At 38.0% G+C, this 11,354-nt stretch overlaps 2 protein-coding genes across 2 annotated transcripts; one reads left to right on the top strand and one right to left on the bottom strand.

The window, feature by feature from the left end:
• The first annotated feature begins 3,040 nt into the window (after positions 1-3,040).
• LOC141620905 (uncharacterized) lies at positions 3,041-3,676 on the top strand. The gene has a single exon (XM_074437654.1). The coding sequence runs from the start codon at positions 3,041-3,043 to the stop codon at positions 3,674-3,676; it is 636 nt and encodes a 211-aa protein (XP_074293755.1).
• A 465-nt stretch (positions 3,677-4,141) lies between these two features.
• Positions 4,142-11,354, bottom strand: LOC141618816 (uncharacterized). Its single transcript, XM_074435887.1, has 10 exons — positions 11,045-11,354; positions 9,658-9,814; positions 9,367-9,547; positions 7,785-7,855; positions 6,193-6,330; positions 6,000-6,091; positions 5,449-5,720; positions 5,153-5,238; positions 4,702-4,803; positions 4,142-4,602 (listed from the first exon to the last, which is right to left on the bottom strand). Exons 1-10 carry the CDS (start codon positions 11,155-11,157, stop codon positions 4,441-4,443), a joined length of 1,374 nt encoding a protein of 457 aa, XP_074291988.1. The 5' UTR covers positions 11,158-11,354; the 3' UTR covers positions 4,142-4,440.

Here is an 11,354-nt window from a genome sequence, read left to right as displayed (position 1 = left end):
TTTGCAGTATTGCTCAAGATCATTATGTCCAAATAAAAGTAGTATTTTGCGATCTTGCTCACTCAAGATTTCTTTCACGACGATCAAGATGTTCCTAGTCGTCTGTCCCCAGCGCAGTAGTATTTTGCAGTACTGCTCACTCAAGATTTCTCTCGCGACGATCCAGATGTTCCTAGTCGTCACAATATTTCCCAACAAGAATTTGTTTGAGACCGACGCAAGCAGATTCAACCTCAAGTTTCGCCAGAGTTCGCTTGAGACCGACGCAAGCGGATTCCCCAGCAGTTTCTACCGACGTCCTGCTGCTTTCAATATTTCTTGTTTCCCCGCGAAGTTCGATTAAGTCTCAGGTATGATCTCTTCTTATGGCTGGCGAGCTTCCTTACGTAGTCTAATGGACTTTAAACGACCCTCCCCGATAGTCGACAGACTCTAAAATGTTCCCGACGATAGGTCCTCGGCTCGACCCCTTGAGCCGCCTCGCGTCGCCATAGTCGTCAGGTTGTAATCTTCGATTGACCTGATGGCTATACTTTGACTTTCGCCTTGTCCAAGCCTCGGTCAAAGTGGGGGCTCAGAGACACCTCGTTTCGCACCTCCCGCAAACCACCCGGTGATGATTGGGCCGCATGTTTGGTTCGCGGAACGATTTGTGACAGTTCGTAAGATTATCGTCAAGTGTTTGCTCAAATATTAATATCGACCTCTTAGTTGTCATCTACGTCCCCGATACGGTCGTTTTGGCGTAATTAGAGTACATTCGAGTCCGGGTCAAAAACCGTCTCCATTTTCTCGATAACTTGTTAAATCCCGAGTCGGAATGTTCGGAATGTTCCGGATATTTCTATTCCATATTTCACAAATTTTATCTTTTGGCAAATAATATCCCGTAATATTCACAAGATAATCGAATTATTTCCGTCCTACCATAACTCAAACGCGGAAATCTTTCTTCAGCAGGAGGAAACCTCCACGGGAATAGACGCAAAGCAGTCTGCGCCTCTTCCAAGGGACGCAGATGGGCTGCCGCGCCTCTTCCCGGCCCTTCTTTGCATGATTTACGTATCTTTTTTATATCTTTCCGAGATTCACTTCCAAAGAGTCTCCGAAACCCTATTCCTTCACGTGATTAGTATAAATAGGAGCTTTCGTTCCTCATATTTCTCACGCGAGTGTCCGCCCTTCTCTTCTCCCTTTGCATTCTAGACTTCGTTCTTACTAATTGGCGCCTACGTGCTTGGACTTCCGACCACGTAAGCTCGGATCTTTCCGGGCACCAGCCTCTCCGTTGCATGACCGACCAATTTGACCAACTACACTCAATCAATTTAATTAATCAATCGTTTTCCTCTTACGAGGGCACTCTCTTTGCATTCGCGTCGAGCATTCACTAATCGATATCTTAGTTCATCTCGTTTCGTCAACATGTAAGTCTGAGGGTGTAAATTCCTCTTTTATTTATTGTATTTTATTTATCGTATCATCATTGTAAGGTTTATGTCGAATACACCGTTAAAACCGATTTCTAAAACCCTTTGTTAAAACCTGTTTTTGCGGATTTCCAGAAGACAGGCGTCGAGAAAAGACGCAACAACTGCTGCGCCTCTTCGAAGGAGCGCAGTTCCTGCTGCGCCTCTTCGTGAGGCTGCCGCAGTTCCTGCTTCTTTTCTTCTTCTTCGTCCTCTGTATTCCGTCTTTCTTATTTGTTTTCATATGTTTGTTTGTTAATTTGTCATCATAGCATATAATTCACATGTATATTGTTTGTAATTCATTCACATGTTTTAATTATTCGAATCCGACTTAAATCCCTTATAATCCAATATTCGCGGGTTTTCGTCATTAAATTCAATTCCGGGTTGTAGAGATTCAATTTGTTCATATTGAGTTTCTGGAATTCGTCATTGATATAGTTTTCGTTTGTTTATTCACATGTTCGTCACTAATTTGTCATTAATTCATCATGTTTAGTTTGTTTCATTCACCGATGTCACTAATTAATCGTTCAATCTATCATCATAATTTCATGTAATTAATCCGTTTAATTCCGTCTCATTCATGTTTATCGCTTTTATGACCATCATTCACATGTAATTAATCTATTAATCACTTTCATCCGAGTAAATATTATCAATCGTCCTTTAAATTTACCAATCGACACTAACGATTTGCAGTTCCGGCTTCACAGCCAGAACTCACCCTTGGAACAGACGCAGCAACTGCTGCGCCTCTTCCAGAGGGCGCAGTCCTGCTGCGCCTGTTCCAGGATGGGTTCTGTCCCTGAACTCCGTTTCTGCCTCGACCTAGTTTAATTAGCTTACGTATTTACTAACTAATATCCGTAATATCACGCTAATTCCTGTTCGTATTATTTCCTTTATTCTTTTATTTCTTTTTATCAAATTATCCGTTTTAAAAGGTATTTTCGACATAAATCGCCTAATCCATTGTAATTAATGTAATCTCCATTATTGTAATTTATTGTATTTCCATTTATTGTTTGTATGTTTTCACATGTAAATGAGTATTAACTCCTACTTCGACATCAATTGTTTGCTAACTTAATTGTCAACCGACTTAGTTAAATTCTCACATGCTAGGATTAAAACTTGGATGTTGCATTGCATGCATTCAACCGACGATATATCAAGTACGAATAACTTCCCTAATCATTAGTAGAGGCCGCTATCGAGGCGGGCGGGATTAGGTGTTCGATCAAAAGAGCTTCCTAATACGTACCCTCACCCCTTACTCCAGATCTCCGTGAGCACCCGTGTTCATTGGCATCCACGAGAGTCATTCTAGACATAGAATGCTAAGGGTAACGATTGCTTAGTGTTCATGTCACTACTTTGTGTCTTGACATGACACGAGGTATTCGAACGGTTCCAATTTCCCATAAAAATTGGTGGCGACTCCATACAAAATGCAAACGCTTGTTTCGTTTCTCACCAAGCGCCCCCGTGGGCGGCCCGCTGTCCACACTATTTTCGAGGGGAAGGGCAGGCATTGTGAGCTGGTGATTCGCAGGGTGCAGGAGATGCTAAGGGAGATTGATGATGCGGAGGGGAGTAGGAGGAGAGAGGAGGTTGATGGGGGATGTAGAGGAGCTGGGTGGAGTAGGAGAACAGGGGAGGGGGTCGATATTAGAGGGAACAGAGGTGAGGAGGCAGTTGATAGGGGAGGGTGGAAAGGGCCTGCTGAGGGAGTGGTCAAGATTAACACCGATGCAAGGGTGGCTAAAGAGACGGGGACGGGGTTGGGAGCGGTAGCTAGAAATTATGGTGGGGAGCTGTTGTGGGCAGCGGTGTTGCAGAACCGTGTTGTGGGTGAGGCGAAGAAAGCGGAAGCGGAGGCGATCTTGTTTGGCATGAAGGAGGCTTGGAGCAGGGGACACACGAGCATCATGGTGGAAAGCGATTGTCAAGCTGTGTTCAAGGATCTCCGGGAAAAGAAGAAAGGAAGAGCGGATATTTTCCGTATTTATGATGACATTTTTCATTTACGTAATAGCTTTAGTTCGGTTGTCTTTTCTTTTGTTAGACGGGAGTCGAATTGTGTGGCACATTTGCTAGCTCATTCGAGTCCGTGGTTGGAGAGGAAACGTATTTGGTCTGATAATGCCCCTCAAAACATTATTGATGCTATTTTCCACGATGTTAATGATATGATTTAATCCCTTAGGGGGTTTTACCGCAAAAAAAAAAAAAAGAAAAAAAAAAAAAAAAAAAAATTTAGGGTTTGTGCTGAAATCTTGCTTCTACGAACCGTATTTCACTAAATTATTGAATTGAGACCACTTTTGCGTACCCTCTCGGGTGTATTTCGAGTCCTTTTTATTGTTGACCATTATCCAAAATCACTCTTTATTTTCATAATTAGTAGCGAAATAGCCGAAATAATATTAGAGTGTATAGTCTAAAAAAAAATTGTTCTCTAAAAAAGAATTAATCTTGCTTTTAAGGCGCAAAAAACGGTTTAGTTTTTATCGATTTTGATCGGTTTGCAGGATATCATGCTGTGTTACTAGCAGATTAATGCCTAAATCTTGAAAACCGCGTAAAATCAATGATGAGAACATTAAATTACAAGTACACATTGAACGCTTGATTCCTAAGGGGACAGACAATAACAAGTGATGTTTTAAACAAGACCAGAACTCTATTTTCTCTGTAATTCCCGAACACGCCGGTTTAACCGAGTCCCTATACACTTTTCCGACAAACTACTGAGCAGCATACAAAAAAACATGGCACTGATCACAACATATGAAAGACTCATCCACAAATGATTTCGACTATAAGCAACGGTTGTGAAGAACGAAAGAACGCACGGATATTACAAGGCCAAGTAATGATAGGACCATCTTTCTGAACTAAAATAGCTACTGGAAAACCATTACAGGACTTAGGATGTCGATTAAATAGCACCGCTTTTTAATTACGTAGCTAAGTGGCTAGGAGAACTGTTGAACATAGAATGCCACATGAATGCTCTCGAAAGCACCATCTCCAACTCTTGATCTGCCCAATTCAATGTTGGAATGTGTTGAAGAAACATTACCATCTCTTGGAAATCAAGCTTCAGTAGTTTATCTGACCACTGAGACGGTATAATTAAGATGAGTTTATTTAGAGGCATTCAGGAAATGGAATATACTGACTAATTATATAGGCAAAAGATCAGAAACGTAAAACTTACTGTTAAAAGGAAACTGGCAGCTATGTACACGAGAAAATCTGGCAGCGCGTCTCCTTCAGCAAGGTATGTATCCCAGAGGCGGTTGACGAGGTGAAAAGGGATCTGTACGATGCAGTAGCTTTGTTAATTCCAAAAGAAAGGCTTTTCCACATTTTTTTTTTCGCAACTGTGATTTTCTAGGTCATTTTCTTTGATTTTAGGTAGAGGTAATGTCCATATTATCCTATTACAAGTAATGCCACTAAAATCCACTTAAAACCGGAATGTAGGTTTTAATATCCCGAAACCCACTTAAACCCAAACTACCGTTAAGAAGGGGAAGGGGTGGTAGTTGTGAAGCTGTGGCTGGGATTTTCTAAATCCTTTCGGAGAACCCATTCTTCAATGTATACAGGACGCGAATAAACGGGAGATAAATACAAAGTATGTAAAAGTTTCTTTTGAAACAAACCTCGCGTATAAGAAGACAATTAAACCACCGAAATGCAAATTGAAGGAACTCAAGTCCATGCTCTTCCATATGTCTTGATACAGGATCTGTTTGAAGTTTCAGTAGTGAAAAATGTATGAGATCAGTTCGGAAAATTGCAAGCTATAAAAACGCTCAACGGCTAATTTAGTTTACAGGAAGTCGTCTTGACCTAGAAAACACTGGCAAAACTTCCACCTTTTTAAATAAACGAACCAGTAAATTCATCAAGGATATGAGTACTAGGTCAAAAAGGCAATTCAAGAAATGGGACACACCATCAATCCTTCGAACGAGTTCCTTCAGTTTGAAAACAAGCCTCTGGATCCCTGGTTGAGCAAAAGTGTAATGATCTTGCATACCGTCGAGCAATTTTGATAGGCACCAATAGCAGTCAGCCTCAACGTTAGTAAGTTTCTCTTCAGACAACTCCAAAGTCGACCAATTATCAATGCTTCCTTCAAAGTGTTCTGACAGGAATACAACCAGAAACGGAGTAACAAGGTCATTTATTCCTTGTACATAACCACTGGCAGGATGCCGAATCGCCCTGATAACACAAAATGACGAACTAATTTGAGCATTAAAAAAACTTTAGTAGTTTCTTAAAATGGAGCACTGTGGAAACTAGAGTAGGGGAAAAAAACACAAATTGCCATGATTCAAGCAATACGAGTACAAATGTACACAACCTTAACTTTCCCTAATGTTGAAAATTGAAATCACACAATGGTGTTATGTCCTATCACCAATGAAGTAGTGTCACTTAAAAAATGTCATTTCCTATACCAAAAACGAGCAACAAAAAAAATTGGAAAATATTACAGACCATGTGTAGAGTATACGCTCAAGGGATTTCTGAACAGCAGGTTGCTGGAAAAATGTAACATCAGGAACGGTCCTGGGACAGTCAACTGCAATCTAGTTAACAAAGAGAGCACACAATCAAAAGTTAAACCTGCTACAGTAAGCGCATGAAAATTGAAAGGGAGTCAGAATTATTTAATAACTCATTCAAATACCTGGCGAAGCATGTTGATTTCATCGTCCGAACGTTCAGTGTCTGGAATATCATAATACTGTGCAACACAATCAAGATACTCAAGGCGCTTCCTCCTCAAAACTCCTTCCCTTCTATCTGAATTAGGTGGTGCATATCCCTGTTGTCAGTTCATATTCAAACTTATAAACAAAGACAGCAAACTCACTTGGGATCGAAAAGAAATTTATCATATGAGAGAGCGTTTGGCTAGAAAGTGCATTCAAAGATGAGAAAGCTCACCATTTGATCCTCAAATAATAACCATAAAAACCATACTCTGTAAACAAATTTGTTTGTTGTAATAAAAATACCAAAATATGCATCCCCTATTTACTAAAAGAAAAGGTGAAACTCTCATTTTTCCCGCCTAAACCATATTTCCTAAAATAAAGCGTAGTATTTTTAGCATATATTATAGGTATGGTAGGTAATAATGGCACAATCTTTTAATAAATTTAATATTTAAAAAATTCTATATTATTTCACATTCTACATAAATTTATCTCCATTATTACAGTATATGATAAAAAAAATGTATACTTTTTTTTTAAAAAATAATTGTACGATGAAAATTCATTGACTTTTAATGATAGAAGTTGCACAAAAAAATGTTAATAGTAAAAATATTCTAAAAATAACATCATTAATTTCTCCGTAAAAATAAAACTTTCATTAAAATACTCATTTCACGACTTTTTACAATTTTAATTTGTATTGCTCAAATCAAAATAAAGTGATGAGAAACATAAAAAATAAGTGAATTGTCAATTTAAAATCCATAAACAATACGAAGTACACTAAAAAGTGAAAATTTTATAAATACCGTGCATATATTGCACGGGATCTAAACTAGTTGTCACATTAAGTGCATAAAACACCAAATGCATGGTTAACTTCATAGCCCCACAAACAAACATTTTTTTTATCACGTGGGAACTTGCAACCGCTAGCTCTGGTGTGGGTAAACCAAGGGCATACAGGATATATTGCAAATTACGTGAAGTTAGCCATAGCTTTTACCAAGGTGACATGTTCTGACTAAACAAGACATAATTTCAGGCCAAATTCCTCCTGCAAGGGTTTGAACCTCAAAACCATGAGTCATTATTTCATGTTTTAACGAACTCATACGCTCTTGGGTTATTGATTCATAATGTCCTGACAACGAAGAGAGTTTTTAATTTCCTTTCTGCCGCATATTAATGAATTGGGATAGCTACAAAACCTGACAGAATTCGTCAAGTAGTTTGATGGATCTATAATGAACTATATAAATTGTTCCAGTAATTGCATGAACTGCATTTGTTGTAAACTAACACGTTGCTCACTGCTTTTAAGGCCTTCAGATTGACTACACACGAGCATTGCTGCTAATCCTAAAGAATCATGTTTTCTGTGCACCAGCTCTCACAGACATTAGAGTCATCTAATATGCAGTCAAAATAATTCCATTCCTTAACATTGCCAAGAAACAAGGAAACAAACAAAAAAAGGGTCCTGCAATGTGCGCAAGGATATTGGGGATACTTTAAAATCTTACAACTTAGACAGCTCTAAAAGTATGATACTTACCAAAAGAAGTCTCCAGACATTAGGGCGCATATCAGATGGCACGCCACTCCATGCTAGCTGACGTAACTTCTCTGCATTATGTAATACAAGTTACTGTGAAGAACATGTTTTAATTTAGTTTAAGCTGCATCCAGCATATGGAATAATATTAATTATAGCAATCCAATAATTAAGTGATTTAATAGTTCACTAGAGGTGAGGCCTGTGGGGATCAAAACTTGCATCTAGACAGATATATTGGTTATTATATGAATCCAATTATATACGCCTGCACCAGAAATTATACACATTACACTCAGATAATCGGGTGCTTTGGAAGTCATCTAATGAATAAGTCAGAACCATTTAGTAAGAAAATTAATGTATATTTTTGTCCTGAGTCACTGGTCAACACTCAATCCCCACCAAACATAGTCAGGATACTGGTATCTGACAGGCTACCACATACAAGATTGTAGCTGAAATCACACATGTGACCGATGTGAGTGTCTGAAAGACAAAATGATACCTATTTACATAAAGGAGAATGTTAGCAAAATATTACAATTTCAATAAGTTGCCATTAGTTAGTGTACATATCACTGATTGTAGGCAGTCAGTCAGTCACTCAGTCAATTAGCGCATCATGCACAAGTATTTTATGTTGATCTAGAAAGTATTCACTACCGTCTAATTATAGGCATATTACATATACATCATATGCATCATCATATATAATCAAGATCCAACGGTTACACCTTCGAGATAATGTAACTTAGGAAAAGTCATAGTCAACTGCACCTTAAGAGTTAGAGGCCAACACATAAAGAAAATACAGCTATACCATAATATCGATATACATCAAAATAATCAGTGAAAGAGACAAGATCCTGGAGTAAACAACACCTGCCTAAAATAATTAACAATACATACAGCCACACGTATTCTGACAACCAGCAGTGTCAGCGAGGTACAATGAGCGCAACCATTCACATGTAAAATAACAAGTGCGATATTAGGGTTTATTTATGAGTGAATACTGAATAAGCGTGCTATTTATATATAAGCACCTCCTCTGTATAATCATAACTCATCAGAGAACCTTAACATTTGACGTGTTTGATTGATATACATCCAGAGAAAAAGTAAAGCTACATCATCCCTTTACTAGGCAAAGAAGAATAATATTAATATATGTCAAAATAACTGGCAAATGATACAACAACTTGGAACTAACAACGCCTGCAAACGAAAACCTAACATTTAATACATGCAATCATTACCCATACCAATTTCGCAACCAAAAATAGCTTAACAGTATAACAAGGGAGCCTTATTATTAAGACATCGCACAAAGATAGTCATAGCAGACATTCAATATCAGACCGTTTTTTAGTCAGCAATGAATTCAAAAGACGTCGGATCTATCGTTGAATTCCTTCACGACAAATTTAAACACCAGTTGTCAGATTATGTCCCATATAAGACATACCTCGATATATTTATGCAGTCTCAAACTCAGTCCTTATACGATAACTATCACCTAGCAAATGTGAAAGTGTGAAACCCAAAAAAAATCACACAAGGACAAAGTTTATAGTACCTAATGTAACAGTTGGTGCAGAAAGCTCCTTTTTGAATTTCATTATTCTTGCTGAATCTGTAGCTCTAGCACTTGTTACTGCCTTCTGAGACTCTCTTGATGTGTCCATTGGGGATACTGGAGGTTTTGACTGACTTGTACCAGAGCTGGAATCAGTAGCCTTTTTTATTTTAAATTGTTCCTGCTTCAAATGAATAAAGAATTGAAAACTAGCTAACAAATAAGAAGTATCATAATTCATAGGTATTCATCACTAGTAAATAATGCATAGGGGAACTTCATTCTACTTGCCTCGGGGGAGTTATCCCCTTGTTCACTTGGTCCAGCATCATTCTCTGAATAACTCCTTGTGAACTCCCTAGGAGATCCATAAATCCCAGTGGTATCCAAAGGATCAGACCGGCGGCTCAACAATACTTTACCAGGAAAACTGCGACCTTTGAGTAGCCTACATGTAGCATACTGGACGTAAGGCATGACGCAAATCATTAACAAAAGTACAAAACAGGTAATTTTCAGAAATTTTAGTTTTAACTATCAAGACCCTGTCTGCGTGTTTGTGTGCAATGTGCAACAATATTACCCCAAAGTGTCAAAGGACAAAGGTTAATGCTATAATTTACAATGTTAAGCTCATTTCATCAACATCAAACCGTAGCTCCTTAACATAGTATCTCTTGACTCACTTCGTTATGCTAGGCTCACTACATAGCAACTTGATGAATAGTCTACTAGGGTTGGGGAAGAAGGAGCGTAGGGAGTACATTGTAATAAAATAGTTCAAATCGGAAAACCCCACGTACGTCAACTAGCCGAATTAGAATTAGGATCAGTCACCTGGAGAGCTGATGGAATAAAGTAGAATTTTTCCAAAGGGATTAACTGAAAACTCACAATCACATGATAATAAAATCGAATACATCTTCTTGCCTTAACCCGAACTATCTTCCAAAACTTCATCATAAAATTTCAATATGGAAAAGGCTACACCCAAGCATATCTAATCCTTGAACTTCTAATGATCACCATGTTATTCATGTTTGGTCTCCTACTATTCTACACGCTTTCCTACATCATTCAGGTTTCTACGTTGCGAGAAACTGAAGTACTAGCATCTAATACTCCAGCTTCGAGGAGCCCCGGAGAAATGAAACAAATTGATTGACCCTAGAGGAACCCTTAAAATACCTCTCACAAATAATAAAAAGGGTAAACAAATGATTGAGACGGAATGAGTATCTTTTTGACTGAGCTCACTTATGAATGTAACAATTTGCATCTTATCAAACAAAAACACAAAACTAAAGATCAATGCACATAACAATGTCTTATCTTTTCACTCCACACATAAATTGGATCAAATGCCACCATGGTCACCCAATCAAGCTTCAATTTTGAACAAAATTTGAAGAACATCAAAATTAAATCACATATTACAACAACAAAGTAACAAAACTCAAAGATAATCATATAAATCAAACTACCCAAAAAGGTGATTAATTTAACTTCACCCAAAAGAAAACCCAGGAGATCTAACAAATTTTCCCAAATGGGTATTCAATTACAACATAAAAATGAACAATCCATGCAAAATTAGAACAATTAATCATGAAAAAAACATTACAATTAGGGTGATCCAAATCTACAGGACCAAAGTAAAAAGAGAGAATAAATGTACCCTTGAACACTTTTGAGGGTTAGATTAAATCGAGAATCAAGATTAGAAACAGGGTCTTTGAGATCAGAAGAGCCGTTAATGGAGTTTGTGTTGGAATTAGGAGTGTTCCTCATTGCTTGCTCAGCTTCTATGGTGTCTTCTGTTAACGACCATTCTCTCAAACAGGTGCCTTTCTTCTATGCTTTTATTTCACTTTTTGTTTTTCAGCCAATTTCACCCTTTTTGGACAACCGGTAAAATGATTCAAACTCGTAAAATTTCAGACCTTTTGTAAGTTTTAAGTGAATTTAATTAGTTTATGAATGAACTT

The sequence above is a fragment of the Silene latifolia genome, chromosome X, assembly GCF_048544455.1.
Source record: "Silene latifolia isolate original U9 population chromosome X, ASM4854445v1, whole genome shotgun sequence".
Classification (NCBI taxonomy): domain Eukaryota; kingdom Viridiplantae; phylum Streptophyta; class Magnoliopsida; order Caryophyllales; family Caryophyllaceae; genus Silene; species Silene latifolia.
This window is presented reverse-complemented; position numbering and strand designations above follow the sequence as displayed.